Source organism: Perca fluviatilis, chromosome 12, assembly GCF_010015445.1.
Source record: "Perca fluviatilis chromosome 12, GENO_Pfluv_1.0, whole genome shotgun sequence".
Lineage (NCBI taxonomy): Eukaryota > Metazoa > Chordata > Actinopteri > Perciformes > Percidae > Perca > Perca fluviatilis.
In genome coordinates, this window is record NC_053123.1 from 22,352,211 (window position 1) to 22,369,799 (window position 17,589).

General features: G+C 40.4%; 1 protein-coding gene across 1 annotated transcript in view; it reads right to left on the reverse strand.

Annotated features, from left to right (window-relative positions):
- LOC120570135 (target of Nesh-SH3) overlaps positions 1-17,589 on the reverse strand; it is a 29,605-nt gene that overhangs the window by 1,190 nt on the left and 10,826 nt on the right. Inside the window, exons 6-21 of the mRNA XM_039818368.1 lie at positions 16,113-16,161; positions 14,432-14,497; positions 14,172-14,249; positions 11,011-12,348; positions 10,392-10,469; positions 9,809-9,997; positions 8,944-9,009; positions 6,143-6,214; positions 5,128-5,253; positions 4,662-4,751; positions 4,299-4,508; positions 3,878-3,983; positions 2,153-2,232; positions 1,509-1,538; positions 1,210-1,368; positions 30-152 (exon numbers count right to left, since the gene is read on the reverse strand). Coding sequence (XP_039674302.1) covers positions 30-152; positions 1,210-1,368; positions 1,509-1,538; positions 2,153-2,232; positions 3,878-3,983; positions 4,299-4,508; positions 4,662-4,751; positions 5,128-5,253; positions 6,143-6,214; positions 8,944-9,009; positions 9,809-9,997; positions 10,392-10,469; positions 11,011-12,348; positions 14,172-14,249; positions 14,432-14,497; positions 16,113-16,161 — 2,860 coding nt within the window. The remainder of the gene's footprint in view (positions 1-29; positions 153-1,209; positions 1,369-1,508; positions 1,539-2,152; positions 2,233-3,877; positions 3,984-4,298; positions 4,509-4,661; positions 4,752-5,127; positions 5,254-6,142; positions 6,215-8,943; positions 9,010-9,808; positions 9,998-10,391; positions 10,470-11,010; positions 12,349-14,171; positions 14,250-14,431; positions 14,498-16,112; positions 16,162-17,589) is intronic.

Sequence of the window (17,589 nt, forward strand, 5' to 3'; positions counted from 1 at the left end):
CTGTTAATGGTTATAGCTAACCAAAATACCTGGCCTGCTCGGTAGCTGGTCAGCAAACATCTGGGTGCCGGTCCGTCCATCCAGAAAGGAGTCTACAAACTGACAATGGTCCTCACCGTGCCCCGTCTGATCTCCAATGTTGTAAAACTTCCCTACATGGAATACAGAGGAAATAAAATTCTGGCTAGAAAATGGTTGCGCTGAGTTAAAAAGACAGTCCAAGTTATTTAATTCTCAGGACACTTAAGTCTTGCCAGGTGACTAGGAAGCTTTTAAATGTTTAAGTGGCCAGTGTTTTGTCTCATGCTGTTGTGGGTTGATTTAAAAGCATTACTGCCAATGACAGGAACAGGATCAACACGTTTATGACAGTTAAGGATGCAAAGATTCTCTACAGCATAGTTTGAGTACAAATGTCTCATTATAGTTTAAAATGCCATTAAAAGTTATAAAAATGTCATAGTATAATATGTCATATAAATGCCATAAAAACATCATAAAAAATGACATAGTATTATGCCAGAAAAAAGTCATAGTATACTATGTCGTAAAACATCATAAAAATGTCATAGTATGGTATGCCATAAAAAAGTCATAAAAATGTAAAAGTATAGTAAGCCGTAAAGTCATAGTATAGTATGCCATAGAAAGTCATAAAAAAATTAATAAAATGGCATATAGTATGTCATAAAAATGTCACGTTATACATGTTTTCTAAGATATTGGTTGTAGTTTTGACATCATTTTCAAGTTTAATTTCATATTTATTGCCTGTTTTATTGGTCCCATTTTCAGATGCATCACTTATGTTTGGCCTTTTATTTGTTTGTTAATACACTGTATTAAAAACATTGTTTTTAATTTAGTGGCGGGCTCCCGAGCTAATGTCCTCTTGGAATATGTGTTGCTACTGTTATATATTTGCAATATATTTTTCATATGCCATCTGGGGATTCAAGATCTTCAAACTTATTAATGGACAGGCCATTTTTGGGGTTCAAGCAAACCCTTTAAAATAAATCAATAACTGCATGTTCCTCGCCGGTTGATGCCAATTTTAACCCCTTATAATAACGCAAAATATTGTATGCACTGTTATCCAACTAAAACAAGTAGGTTCCCACAGAGCTGACATTTTGGAGATGCAACTTTTTTTTTTAGGTTCCCTAAGCAGCTGTTTAGCTCACTAATATTTCAGTTTATAATTACCATTCAGAGAGTCACTCAGGTAAATCTTGTATCTCAAGGAGTTGCAGAGCTGAATGCCCACAAATTTTCGGTACCAAGTTCTCTTCACATACTGCTTTCCATTGCATTCAGAGTAGTCATCGGATTTAAATGGGAACTGAGTCCAGATGGCGTCTTTGCCTGTGAAAAAGGAAAAGGCTTAATATACTGTTTGTTATCTGTATACATAGGACCCAAAACCAGTGAAGGTTAAACATTTAAAAAAAAAAGCTTAATTTTGCTGGAAAACACTGATAAGAAGAGAAAAAGACAATATTCACCTGAAACATGTTCGCTCACTCGTGGATCCGCTACATGAGAGAAAGTTGCAATGAATAACGTCATCAAAACAACTTAGAATAAACACGGTCATAAGACATCTTGAGACATTTTGCTACAACAAAGCCAGACTTGTATCAGGCCCATTTGGCATAGTATTTACAGTCAGCTCCAACAGGCTGGGCTTTGATGGGGCAGGAGGCCAATTAAGTAGAGCATTACCCTCTTAGTGTTGTCATTGTGAGTTTAAAATCACAACATTTGAACAACCCAGGGCTGCACTTCAGCTGCTTTACGATTGGTGCACGTTTAGTTTTGTTCAGAGTTCTCCAGTCCAGGTGGATGATATGCCTCCGTTAGAAATGAGCCTAGGAGGACAGCTGGTGAGCTGACAAGATCCATGAGTCTTAATCAGTCAGACCCCAGTGCCATGTTGAAATCATTAGACAACTACAACAACAACAACTGCTTAATAGCCCACCTTCTGAGATTCAAAGCAATGCTAATCACTGCCTGATGATTAGGAACGTATATAGTGGCATTAACATGCAACTAATTAGTGTCTTCTGTCAGAGCAAACACATAAGGGTTTATCAAGAATTTCATCTATATGACTTTAGTGAATTATATGTTTTGTTAAACTTGCCTGATTCTGTGCTAAAAGACACAGGATCACTGGAGGGTCCTGTTCCCAGCTCATTCTTTGGTGTTACTGTGAATTCATAACTGAAATAAAATAGAAGAAAAGATAATAAAAGGCATAATCCACACTTTGAGGAGTTTTCAATCTAAATTCCTCCCAACCTCCAGAACTGGGACGCATAATATTGTTATGCCTTTGACAACTAAGAATGGGTGTCACACACACACACACACACACACACACACACACACACACACACACACACACACACACACACACACACACACACACACACACACACACAACACACACACACACCTGATGGTTATTCCATGTGCTGCATTCAGATGTCCAGGCAATAGTTGGGCCAGCAAACCCAGCCTAGGGGAGAGCTCTGGTGAGTTTTGAGACTCCAGATGCTGAGATGTAATTAAAAACTCAGTGAACCTCTCCACCCAGATTTCCTCAGCTTTGGCCATTTTGTATTTGCAAAACTAAACATAATTTACTATAAGAAGTCCTAGTCAATCTGAACATACCTTTAAAAGCAGCACACTAATAGCCTTTCAGTGCCATTTAAAACTCCTCTTTTGATGAGATCTACAATGAACCTTACTAATGTAATCAGCCAGCAGTTCCAGCATACAGTACTTGTTAAAGGTGCCCCGTGGAGTTTTCTTATAAACAAACAAAAGTAATGTGTTACTACCCAACACATTGTGTGTATTCTTGAGTTCTAACAAGATGATGAATGCATTTTTTTCCTTATAAAACACTTGCAAAGCCATTGTTCTTAAAAGTTTGAAACCTGTGTTGTTTACATCCATGTTTACAAGCAATATCTCTTCTTCTTTACTGCCTTTGTTGGCGCATTAGTGTCTTTCTCTTGACATGTTATCGCCACCTGTTGAATAGTGTGACACCGATCACAGGAATGTGTATCTTTTCACGTGCATGCGTGTGCGTCCTCGGGCGTGTGCACGAGACAAACAGAGACCTGCTCATAGAAAAACTGCTTCATAGGGGCATGTAGCATCTCATAATTTATTAACAGTGCATAATGTAATAACTCTGCATAACTTAAATGTAATAAAAGCTCATAATGTAATAATCAGCACATAATGTAATAAACCCTCGTTTTCCTAAAGCATAGGAACCCTTCTAGTTTTACACACACATTGACACATGACACATTATGCACAACTGTTATTACGTTATGCCCTCAGGGTTTTCTTACAGTATGTGCTGATTTTTACATTATGAGCTTTTATCACATTAAGATTATTACATTATGAATTACTATAGAGTGCTCTGGTAGCTCACCTGGTAGAGCGCATGCATCAAGGCTGAGTCCTTACCATAGCGGCCTTGGTTTGATTCAAGCCTGCTGCCCCTTTGCTGTATGTCTGTCACTCCTCTATCCCCCCCCCCCTCCCTTTCCTGTCTCTCTCTCTAGGCTATCGCTATCCAATAAAGCAGAGATGCTGGAGAAAAAAGAAAGGAAAACTGCTCCATAGCGCTACTAGAGGTCAAAAACTCCACAGGGAATCTTTAAGCAAAATGTTTATACAGTATGGAAATCCTTGGTAATGGTAATGTAAGCTGGTGGTTGTTTTCAAACTAGACACAGTAAGAGTACCTGACCAACTGGAAGATTAATGTTAAGATAGCCTGTCCCATTTTTACATTACATGAGCTGTCTGACATAATAATGTCTGAGTCACATACCTGCTCTCTGGTTTAAGATTCTCCACGGCTGTGTGTGTCTGGTTGGTCGTCAGTACGGACACCTCCTCTCCATTTGGTCCTTTAGTGGTGGATACAACTTCATACTCTAATGAAAGGAGCAGGAATATCGGTGTGCTTTTGATAACACAAATTTTATATTTCAACTATGAACAGATCCAAATTACACAACCTCATAACTTTGTGACCAGTTAAATCTGACAGTTCAACATGATGAGATATTTTGATGAGAGAGATGTGAGAACTTGAGGCACGATAAAGGGTTTGTATATTAGCTTCACTAATGGGTAAAAGACTGACCAAAGGCATTTGGGAAGCTGAGAGCGTAGCTGAATAAGTCTTTAACCCTCAGTTCTGTCCCCTTTTCTTAAATGTCAGCCAATTTTATTAGTATTTATCGTACCTCTGGTTTCGTTGTCAGATTTCTGCCAGTCAAGAATGACAAAAGACGGGCAGCCCTCCACAGTAACCACAGTAAGGTTGGAGGGAGGGATGCGGGGAGGACCAGTCACATTCTGATCACTTCCCTCCTCGTCAGGGAAGTAAGAGAGGGAGGAGGTGATGGAGCATGGCTCATCTGGCTTCTTATCGGTCTTGTAGATCACATGGGGAGCTGTAGACGTGTACAATAAAAATGGCAGGTATTCATTTATGCACGCTCTTTTGGTTATTCATGCAGTAGTATCGAGTAAGCGAGCTGATGATTTCAGTGATGAAGCTTTTAAAACTGCAGTGGAGATGTAAAACGGCCATTAAGAAGTCTTACCCACAAAGCGCTTCTTGCCCATGATGTCTACCTCTGACGCAGGCAAGGGCCGGAATATGGAGGAGTTTTCATTTATGTCAAAACGGGTTGCTGAATAGCGAAACAGAAGAAAGGAGTTGGGATTAGTTTGATGTGCCAGCAGTCCCTGGAAGCTCTCTCTGTCCTCAAAAACCAGCCAGCCCAGAACCTGTTTTGGCCTGCGCTCAGGCTCTTTGTCTGCCTCTTAATATTCCTTTCATTCTTCCTACCTTACTACTGTACACACCTGCAAGCTGCATCACCAATATCTCTTATTATCAAGTGCATTATTGACTCAAAGTCACAAAACATTTTCAATCACATTTTCTTAGGCAATTTGAATTTCTCACATTCATGGAAATACTCAATTGCCTTCAGTAATGAAAGCAGTTGTGACTATGAGTCATACAGTTCCTCCTAAGATACATTAAAGTTGTGTTACTCGTACTGTTTACTGCCGGGGCAGAGGTGGTTGTCTGCTGCTGTCTGCGCTGTTGCTTGGGCTTGGCTGTGACCAGAGAGAATGGCTTCAAGATGGACTCCTTGTCTCCTTGTTTCAGGTCCATGGCTTTATCTGAGGACAGAGTGCAGCAAGAGGCGGAGAAGAGATCAGTTCTTCACCCTCATCATCTGACTCATAGTCATACACAGTTGTGATCCATCTGCTCTGGCCATCCTCACTGAAGAACTCGGTGGCCTTTTTGCTGGCTGCTGAAAGATCAGAGATTGCTTGATGAGTAATATCTCTTGTGCTCTTTAAAGAGGAAAAAGGTCCGCCAGAATACATCTGCTGAGACCAAAGATGGTCAGAAGCATAACCTTATACACACACACACACACACACACACACACACACATAACTAAACTAACGTGAGGACAGAGAGATCAGTATGAAAGTCAAAAAAAAAAGCCAAGAAAGCCATAGCAACAAGAACGCTGAGATGAGCTGTAATGTTAAGATCAGGTTAAGATGAATGCTGTTGCACTGAAAGCTGTTTTGGGAGTTTATAAGCACTTTTTTATTTGCAGAAAATAGCTTAAACAGTGGTTCTCAAACTACAACGAAGTGTGTAGAGGCAGCCGAGACTTACTTGGAGTTGTGGAAAAATGTGTACTGGAACTAAAGCTGAATAAATCAGATTCATGTGGGACTGATAAACAAACAAGAGTGCTTTCACGCTAGCAAGGCTATAAAGATGGAGTATAGCTTCATTCAGACAACAAAACAACATGTAAAATTCAAGATGGACAGGTTTTAGGGTTGAAAGGGAAAATAAGTGATGCTCATTGAGAAATCATGTCAAAAGAAATCAAGTCAACAAAATAAGCTTATTTTGTTTCAAGTTCACTTTCAATGCAGCAAGTAAGCCTTGGGTCATTGTGCCTTGTTGTTGTGTGTATAGTATACAGGACAAGGTGCAGCAGTGTTTAGTGGTCAGTGCAGCCATCACTGTTGCCCTCACCGTGGTCACTAGTTTCCCCCACCAGGTTGGGACTCTTGTTGACAGAAATAGAGGGACGCAGGACTGCAGGGACTTGTGGGAAACAAGAGTCCATTTCAGATTAAAAATCACATTGAAACAGAACAGGTGCTTAGCAGTAAAGAAGAGATACAAAATTGAAAACAAGTGTTGTTGGTTATTTTAATAGTGCAATAATGATTAAAGAATGTCAAGTTTATAGATTCAAATTCATTTAGTAGGGCAGAAGACCGCAGTAATACTATGTGCAACAACAAAAAAAGAGTGTACAAACACAGACATAATATATAAGCAACAATAAAGCACATAAAAGCCAAGCAGATTGCATGTGAAATGCTGAAAAGTCCCTTTGTGAAGTGCTGCCACAGAGCACCGCCATGGTCTTTGTCTAATGAAAACCATGCCAGTGTTTAGAAATCTTGAGCCTATAAACCGGTGCTTTAACCACTCACCCAAAACTCCCCAAAAGAATAACTGAGGAATTTAAAAAACCTTAGTGAATCCTAAACAGGCAAGTAGGTAGCAGGTCCAACAACTTCTTTGTATTACTTTGGCTCCCTTCTGTAAAATAATCTTTGGATCTGATGCTGTTTGACCATTATATTTTCCACTACATTCCTGCACCATGGAGAAAAAAATAAAGATCAAGCCGAGCTATGAGATGAAGACCAGATCAGTTTCACTTTAAACTGCTTTAATGAACGCAAGAAATGAATTGGCTTCAGTGAACTGGATAAATATTCACAAGGAAGAGCAAGGCTTTGTAATGAAAACACCTTAGCTATAAACTGTCAATCTCAGATATCTTAACATTAGGGTTGTAAAATGATTTAATGTTGTTAAACAAGCATAATGTCCATTTTTTTGCACATTATCTTTGTTTGTTAAATTGTTAAACTGCTGTAACAGTGGTAATTCACGCTGGGATTAATAAAGTATCTACCTATCCATCTAGAGGTAGTAGTTAAACATGGGAGGTTTGACAAATGCAATTTCCTTCACACGTTTCATATCCGAGTTGCTTAGACATTATCCATTTTAACTGTTGTGATTCATTTCCAGTGCATGCACTCCCTTTGCGATTTGACATTTTCTTATCTCAGAGATTCATTAGTGGTCAATCTGTCAACAAAATTCTATAATTGTCAAATTGTTGAGGCCAAAACAACTCAAAAACATTTCTCTTGGAGCTGACCTCACCGAGTCTACATGAATCAGTGATCTCTGGCATCTCCAAAAGAAAAGAGTTGAGGCTATCAAGACAAACTGAAACAACATCTGCCTACAAGGCTCACTGATTAACACTGAGAATACATTCAAGACGGGCCTCTGACTCACACATGGTATAACTGAAAGCTAATGGCAAACATATGTTCATACAGAAAATCACAGACTATGGTGATGAAGTTATTTAAATACCAGTCTCAAGATATATAAATACAAAAGACTGGGGTACGTAAAGTGAAGGACTGCCAGTTCAAAAGAGTGATGTCATGGTTAACTGGACAGGAAACGAGAACAGGGCCTACGTGATGTAATGTGATAAGATGAATAAAGTGTATTCTATTCTATTCTACCACCGATAGACATGTCAACAATATGTCTACAATGCATATGATACGATCTGGTCGGCGTTCTACAGTTTCTACAGCGGGTGTGTTTGGTTTGAAGTCGCAAAACCCCTCAAACAGCAGGCTGAGTCTCTAAAGTGCCGAAGGCTTCAGACTCAGTTTGTTGATGTAAAACAGCACCAGTGGTGTGAGCGCTGGTTTCTGTCAGATAACTTCATCTTCAAAAATTTGAAAATAGATGCAATCAATCAACATACTCAGAGGGACACTGTCCATTACATACCTGCAGTCCACTAAGCAGAGCTTGGAAACAAATTCCAGTTGAAATGCCAATGTGAAACTGAGCTCTATAAAACTGTCAAGGACATGCTCTAATTCACAGCACAAGCAAACACTGTACCAGCTGTTATGTACAATACAAAGTTGCAGAGCGCTGTGTAGTATAAGAAGCAATAACGATAATATGTAGTTGCGTGTCATTTACGTCATGGGGCCAGAAAAGTGAACTACATATAGGTTATGTCTTTTTAGAAAAGGTACAAACAGTCATTAGGAGTTTTGTGCTTGGATGTGTGTGCAGGGTGGCAAGCATAATGACTATTTGTTTCTGTAGAGTTGCTTCCAGTGAGCCATGTGACTCCCTGAAGACCTCTGAAACTGTCAAAGTTTCCAGAAATAACACGCGCCAGCTGTGACATGGGACTGAAGCACAACCTCTCTTTACAACTCCAAACAACAAGGAGTGGGCGGGCGTCACTATTAATACGTACATGTGGTCCAGACATGGTTTGTATTACTACTTGAGATGGATTCAATTACTTTAATTAACTGAGCCTGCCTGGCAGAATGGAAACAATGTGATTGACCAAATAAAAAGGGCAAACCACATTCACCTTTCACAACAAGCAGGCTTAAGCCATTCTCAAACTAATTCAAACCAGTTTTCTGATTTCAGGTCCATATGTGCGATAGACTAAACAATGTGGAGAGGACAGGTATATGCCAAAATTAGAATTATATATGGCTTCAGTCTCAGTCATGTATGTAAGCTACTGGGACTATTGGACAGCACAGACCACAACCAAACACAAAACATCATACTGACAGACAAGACAAGAATTGTGAGAAAAGCACTGTGTGGGATGGGACATAACAGTGCCTCTTAGGTTAGGAGAGGGACGCTTAAAGGTGATTATCTTGGTTTGTCTTTACCAGATTTCTCTCCGGACCACACCACAGGTTTAGGAAGAGCATTGCCCCTATGATGCACCCCATCGGCTGTTGGAGGGAGAAAAAGGCTTGTTATTAAAAAAAGATGTTGTCACTGTGACAAACAAATACCAAATACAAGGAAAGTCAGAAAGAAAAGATCTTTCATACTATTTTCTTACTTTTCTTAATGTCTCATGTCAGTAAGAAATGAAGCGGGAGACTTGTTTGTGTCTTTAACCTGATTTTACAGATGTTCTGGATATACAAATGGAATTGCAATGACTTTAAAACATAAATTCTATCCTTAGACAGTTCTAACTCTATTCTTCCATAACTCTTTGGGGAGTGTGCGGGTGTGTTTGAGAGAGGAAGAAATACAGAGAGAGAAAGAAAAAGAGATTGGCTGTGGCGACTGTACTGTCTGCACAGTGCTTGGCTTGGCAATTTTTGGTGTAAAATGTGGTGTGTCCTGGCCAGTGCTGTGGCCAGACTTCCCACCCGGCCAGCAAGAAGGACCGTAAATCATGTTAACGATCTTGACCCCAGAGACGCCACTGCTGCTCATGGTAAAACTGTGAAATACACACCGAGCACATGTGGAAGAGCGTGGAGAACATATGGACTGTAAGAGGAGGTGTAGCCGAAGATTGAGCAGGAGAAGGAGCAAGGCCAAGTATTCAAATGTATATTATATGCATTCGAACACAGATCATGTGCTAAATCAAGAGCCATACGTTTTGTTTTCCTTCTTCTGTAGATGCACAGCTGCAGAGGAGAGAGTGAGATAGTGCTGACAGGTGAGGATAACCTGAGGTAGCTACTTGGAAAGAGGAAATAAGAGGAAGGGAAGTGAGTTATCAATTACCCCCAGGTGTGCTGGAGCTGTGAGAGGAGGTGAATGTCTTGGATGGAGAAACTGGTCTGCCACTATTACGAGTGGAATGAGGAGGAACCCGGGTCCTGGTCAGCGTGGTGTTTTTTCCTGCTAGAGGAACTGAAGAGCTAATGGGAGAACGAGGAACTTCAGCAATGGATGGTCTAAGGACGCCAGTACCTAGATGAGCAGAAAGGCAATTTGGGAGGTTAGAGATGGTCCACTTCTGACAGCTTGACATCTTTACCTAGATAGAATAAATGATAGAGCACATAAGTGAAAAGGAAGAGTGGACAATGAATGAAATGACAGAGAGACATAAATGAGATTGAAAGCCAGCCAGTCTGTTCTGGTTGTGAGTGGGCAGGGGTGAGTGTGCTGGGCTGAAAATGGAAGCACACAGGGTGGCATGGGTAATGATGGAGTGGGGTGTGTAGTAGAGGCGTAGGATGGAGATGGAAATGGGGAAGCAGTGACATCATCCAGTGGTTTGAAGTACAACTGAAAGCACTGGGTTCCATGTGACTTGACGAAAGCAGAAATGGTAATGGGACAAACTTGTCATGGTGTTTACCCTGATTGTAACTACCAGCCTTCTCTGTAGCCAGGGCAGGTCTTGGTAGAGGCTTGCCCTCTTCTGGTGGACTAGGAGCTGTATGAAAGAAAACTCACTATTTATCTAAGATATTATGAATATATTTTTGACTTTTAAAGGGGGCATAATGGAGATAATGGACAAGGGGATTATTGTTGGTTTTAAATCAATGCAGCTAGTAAGGGTATTTGTTGTGACCATGATATCCATGAAGAGTAAAATCTTTCATGTAGTCAGACAATGCTGAACTCTGACTGGAGGACCAATTTAGATGGCACATTGGCAAAACAAAATGAAAGTCCATATACACTATGGACTCTCTGTCTCTTTGTCTCTCACTACCAATTTAGAACATTTAATCATGGTTTGGAGGAGTTTCTAAATACAAAATGTATTGCAAGGATATGTTTTTGTAGCAACTCATCAACATTACCTGAAAATCTGCTGAATTTATTACCACCTTCTGGTTTTGACAACGTTTCCTTAAAAACTCAATACAATTTTTTTAAATGAATATGCCCCTTTTAAAATGTAACTTTAGATCAGGTCTTAATACTTGATTATGTGGATTGCTGATGGCAAAAAGAAGGGTCTTTACCCGTAGAGACTGCCTGCCTTGGGGTGACCTTGGTGGGATCAGAGTAGGTCCTGGTCTGAGACTGAAGCCCAGGTTGAGGTTGTGGCTTGGAAGGAGGTTCAAGCGGGGATTGAGTCTGGCCATTTGGTGAAGGTTGTTGTTGGGCAATGGGTTGAGAATGAGATAAAAGTTGGCCCTGGGTCTTTGTTGGAGGTTTTGTTTGGGGCCACAGCTGAATATTTGGGTGAGGTTCTTGTTGGTCCCTAGTTCGGGGCTTTTGTTGAGGTTTGGGCAGTTTGTTTGGTTGAGGGTGTCGTTGAGGCTTTGGCTGCTTTTTTGTTTTAGGTGGTGGCTGGGGCTTGGGTTGACTTTTTGGTTGAGGCTGTGTTTTGAGCTTGGGTCGGAAAAGGATGATCTTTGGTTTAAGTGTTGGTTGGGCCTTAGACTGCTGCTTGGTGGTTAGTTGAGGCTCAGGATTGGTTTTTAGTGGAGGTTGTGGCTGAGACTGTGCGTTGGTCTTTGGTTGAGGTTGTGTTCGGGTTTGTGGCTCAGTTGTAGATCGAAATTGTGGTTGAGGTTGGGGCTGTAGGTTTGGCAGTGCTTGTTGGGTCTGCGGTACGTTATGTAGTGTTGTTTGAGGTGTTTGAGGATGTGCCATGGGTGTGGGCTGGGGAGGTGTTTGAACTTGAGGCTGGGTCTTTGTATGCAGATGTGTTTGAGGTTGGGCCTGGTGTTTGGGCTGGTGTGTTGTTTGAGGTTCAGCCTGGATCTGGGTTGTGGTTTTAGGCTGTGACTGGGGGTGTGGCTTTGGTGATGATGGGGGTTGTGATTGAGGTTGGGTCTGGATTTGGGGCTGGGATGTTGGTTGGGATTGAGGTTGAGTTTGGGTCTGGAGTATGGGCTGTGATGTTGGTTGGGGTTGTGTCTGGAGTATAGGTAGGGATTTGGGTTGGGGTTGTGTCTGGAGTATGGGTCGGGATGTGAGTTGGGGTTGTGGTTGTGTCTGGAGTATGGGTTGGGATGTGAGTTGGGGTTGTGTCTGGAGTATGGGTTGGGATGTGAGTTGGGGTTGCGGTTGGGTCTGGGGTATGGGCTGGGATGACATTTGATATTTTTGTCTTTGGGGATTTGGCTGTGGTGGTGGCTGATACTGGGGCTGGAGCAGGGGGTTTGGTTGAGGTTGTGAATGAGGTTGTGACTGGGGATGTTGTCTCAGAGGATGTTCTCCATGTTTCTCTACATCTGTATGGGGAACTGGTACAGAAGCCATGGTGGTTGTGTGTAGTGGAGGACGGGGCTTGGGAACTAAAAGGACCTCCATCAAAGGAGGCAAGACAGATGTGGAAAGGTCTCCTCCTCCTGGGTTGTGCGAGAGAGAGAAAATATGGCCATGAAGCCACAATACTGCGCTGTAAAATTTCAAATACTGTATAATATTCTGTAAAAAAGATTCTTTTCCAAATTAAAATAAAAAAATGTTATTTTATTGTTTAGAAAATAATAAAAGCAAGACATAAAGGTAGTTAGGGAACAGCTGAAATTTAGATCAACAGCTACTGGCCTGAGAACACATAGGGCTAATCTTGGAATAAAGCACAGGTTACACAGTAACTTCTACCTGGCACATGTCAGATAGAGGAGGGTCCAATTTCAAAGGCCGACCATATGGAGGTATTTGAAATGTAACAGCCGTGTTACTACAGAAAGGCTCAGCTACCAGGGCCAGGATGCCTGTCAGCGACAACCATCCAAATCCATTGGCTGTGCCTCTAAGAGGCTATATCACATGAGGGTTTAATAGTTGCTGATTGATTGCTTGCTGTGGGATTTTGATGGACCATTCTTAATTGGTTGTTCAATCTTCAATCAGATGTTCACCTCAGTGAAAGAGAATGAGAGGGTAAAAAGAGGAAGTCAGAAAATAAGAGAAAGAGAGAGACAGAGAAACAGCTGGAAAGCAAAGAAAGCAACAGATAACATTGCATTTGAGGCATTTAGTACCTCTACTCAACTTTACAGCCATGTAATGTTGAAAATACCTCTGTTTTTGGGTGTTGTTGGCCAATTTAGTTGAATTAGCCAACCAACCAAGAACAGGGAACATTGGCCAAATGATTATTTCCTGGTATTGCCTTCTGTATATCAAAAGGAAATGGAAACTATAGCCATCTCAATACAGGGACTGGATCCTCCAAATCAACAGATCAATGCTACATTGAATAACTGACTGGTGCAAAATTGATAGTGGGATAATGAGGGTTGCAAATAATATAACAGTTGCATCCTTTCAAATTCAGGCTGCATTTGAAGGAGCCTTAGAAATTGAACAGGTCTATTTGGTTGTATTGAGATGTATCCAGGCCCTGAATTGGAACCTCACATTTATAGGACAACATTCTAGCTTTATTCATAAGAATTAAGGTTACTTGCAAATATAATACAAGATAAATGTTGGAGAAAGGGACACACAAGGACAGGATAAAACAAAAAAGGAAGAAAGCACAAATTCCTGCAGGAAAGAGAGGAATGTCATGTGCATGCAGTTATGTCATGCAGATTTCACACCATCACCTGCGCTGCATCGATCATAGTCATCAACAAAAATGGTGATAAATTTATCATACTGTAAATAAACTGAAAGAAAAAACTGACATATTAACATATATAGTATATTGGACTGATACAAGCTTGAGTTGGTAATGAAGGTTATACGAGAAGAAACGAGAGGAAGTCACAGAATTTAGAAATACAGTCTGTATATTTGAGATATGAATGATCTGAAATGCATTGTTTGACCGAGCAGCACCTAATAGGGTTCTGAGATAAAATTGTGGTGATATATATCGAAAATCAGTCACTGTAAAAATAACTCGACATACACAACAGAACCTAGGAACTGTCATTAAGAAGCAAGCTTTATTGCTGCTAAATTGCCATGCAGCCAAGGCCACCTACCTTACAGTCAATACAACCCAAACAGCTGACACCATCGGTTTCCACAGGGAGGGTCTAGCTACTGTACCCACTCAGAGCATGCTACTCTTACTCATGCAGCTAATTTCAAAAGGACAGTGTAAAGCATTGACAGAATTTTCAATTATAGTCTGTCAAGTATATTACTACATACAGCCTCAATGAGAGCCATAAAGCTTTTTCAAAAAGTACCATGATTAACTGTTTACCGATTGGCCGTTTGGTGACCACAGGCAGGGTGGGTCCATGGGTCAGCAGAGATTCCTGTCTAGTAGTTGTTGTGGGAGCTGAGAAATATAGTGTATGTTAGTAGACCCGGGAGAAATGTATTTACTATATGTCCTGCAGAATGTACAAAAATTGTGTATGTGTAGTAAACCATTAGCAGGATAGAGGGATACGTCAGGTAGAATGGTCAGAGATAAGGTTTTTCTGACCTCTGAATTCTTTAGGTCAGAAAAGTCATTACCAAGAGTTGTCTTTGGGGCTGTGTTCTGGGAGACGGGCAGTCTGCCCTGGGTCCTGTTATGGAGAACTGACAAGGACAGGGGAGGAGAGATTTAAGTCAAGGAGTCACACATAAGATGTCCTCATAGTCCTGAAAAAAAGAGTTATGTAGGAATTATGTTCATGCACCTACTTCACAACAGCAAAATGTGTTTTGGATGAAACAATGCCCCCTGCATTATATTTTTGTATTGTACCTATCAGCAAAATGTGCAATGTTGATCAATTGTTTATTCCTAGTCTATCTGAACCTGGCATCTTAGGTTCTTTGGCCACATGGGGGCCGTGGATACAGGCTGTAAATACAACATTAACATATTATCACCTTAGCTGATATGATGATGAGTCGAATATTATTCATTGTCATTTTAGCTCTGTTGTTTGGGCTTCACCAACTCCTGAGAAAAATATCTGACTTTTTAACTGCTAAATACTCCACCAGCTAGTTGCTAACTTTATGTGTCTGCTGTTTGGTGCTGAGCAGGTAGTGTACACAGTGGATTTTTTGGGATTTTTTTGGCTGAAAACAGCTGCCTGTTGTGGCTGAAAATTACACTGATGAGAACTGTTAGAGTAAAGCCTAATTTATGGTCCTGCGTTAAATCCACGCCATAGGTAAGTGTAGATACATGTAGATACGAACCCTACGCCATAGCCTGACGCACACCTCTCAAAAAATGAAAACACATTGCGGCGACGCTTGGCTGTGGCTTTGTAGCGTTGTACATCTCCCCATACTGCCCAGTATACACACATGGATCTACTATTCTCTTAAAGAGATACACTAGAACGACCCAGACACCAGCGCCCAAGTATTAACCTCAGGCCACTTACGTAGGCTGTGGTGTAAGCTCTGCGTGGAGCTCCTGCAGAACCATAAATCCCACTTAAATCATAATAGTTAAAGTTGTGAGCCTAAAACACTGAGATGATAGATGCTGAAACCATAGAGCTGAGTTGATAATGATTACTAAAAATTACCCATTTCACATTACTCATTTGAGTTATTGTTATTTAAACAATATTGGGTAATACTTTACTTGAAGTTTTATACATAAGAGTGACATGACACTGTCATGACACAGTCATGAAACATGAACCCTAACCATAACTTGTCATGACAAAACCGAATTACACTTACTAAAAGAAGCGTTATGTCATAAACGTTTATGACAGTTTCATGTCACTCTTATGTAGAAAACTTCAAGTAAAGTGTAACCCAATATTGATTATAGCCATGTTCAAAGGTAAAGTAGGTTGCATCACTGATGAAAAATAGTTAAAAATGAACATACTTTGTGGCAGATTGGTGTTTATTGGTCTCTTTGTTATCTTGATTTGTGGTGTATTTTGTGCTAAGCCCGTTATTATTGGCACACAGTTTAAAAAATGTGTGCCCAGCAAATAAAAATTGTGAATAAAAAAAAAAGATAGACTGGATATGATGATGTCCTGCAAAAGTGATAAATCAAAGGTTCTAGTTAAAAATGTTCCAGTTATGAGTCTTAAAGCAGGGGATAGTGAAAAGGGCTGAAAAACATTTCTGTGCAGCAATAAATCATACTATCTTACAACAATTCGGCATCTGTATTAAAAAGGTTTCAGTGGGTTAGCCCAAAAGCCGCATGTCTCTATTGGCTTACCATGACGAGGAGGAAAGGGGAAGGAGTGTGGATCTGGTGTTAAAGGTTTCTGAAGGGTGAAAGACAAAAAGACAAGGGGGAGAATTGGTCATTAGTCTTTGTAATGATCACAACAAGTCTAGGTGATAGCATTTGACCTCAATCTCTTTCTCTGCCTCTTTCTCTGTGGCCGCATTTCCACCTGGTACTTACGTAAGGCTGTCCACTTGTGATCAGATCACTCAGATCAGATTTTAATACCAGGTGGAAATGGGTCTGTGTTTCATAAGTCTTAGGCCCTCTACTCCATCTCAAATTGGCAAAGTCCCTGCTGAGAAGCTTGTTATTTGAAGTTTCCCTCTGCAAGGGCAAGTGGCTGATTCTCAACAGCTGTGATGTTTTACGAGTGCAGAGGTAGGGCCATGTGACACATCAGCCCTCCACTGACAGTAAATCATTGCCACCCTTCTACTTTCAACTCATATTTATGCACTGTTATGCTTCCTCCTTTATCCTTCCTTCACATCTCTTTTTTTTTTAATTCCACCCAAGAAGTTAGCTAGCTACAGACAGCTCTCTTGGCTTGGCCGTTCCTGGCTGCACTGGTGCCGTTTCCATTCAGCAGTTGGATGGAAAACTAATGAGGCAAACAACCCTGAGAATAGCATAAGCTCACTAAAGTGCACAACACAGACTCTAAAGCCTGTTGCCTGTTCCAAATATACACCCTGTTCCCAAAAGTATTTATTTTGAGTTGAGGAGTTGTACCTATGCAGTCTCAGTGCACTCACACTATTTTATTACAATACAACACTGTTGTAAGAAAATATTAAACAATACAGATTCATAATATTATTTATAATGAAAAAAATTTTCCTGATGGCCTTCTCTAGAAAATATGGCACAAGATAAAAATCAGTAAGGAAAACAATCACATATAAAGTGAAATAACTAAACAAAACCACATGCTTTGCTCAAATCACATTTTATCTTGGAAGACTGAATGAGAGAGTTCCTCAGTAGTGTCTTAATACAAGTTAACTACAAGATGGTTTTGATTCAGTAAGACTGGTTAGTATCTCCTGCTGCCATCATGTAGTCACATGAAAACACTGCTAAATTAGCAAAAGAGCTGTTTCCTAAATGAGATGATGATGAAACACATTTATACACAAAGTCTTTAGACTATCAAGACTAAAAAAGAACAGAAACAACATGAAGCAATACTTTCTTAGGGGCTGTGTAACATTGAACAACAAAACACAGGTTTTTCTAAATCAACCAACTATAATTTTGTCCAAAGAAATCCTGGTGACAAATTCTGTTTAAAAACATTTTCCCACTTATTCTGAAGGCCAGAGGCACATCTTTAAATAAGCATCTGGCCTTTTTCTTCCTTGAAGATACATATTTAAACAAAAGAAACTATTTCTGGCCACGTGATTAATATTGCATGGATCTACTTTACTTGGATTACTTTTTTCCTATTTGCAACAGC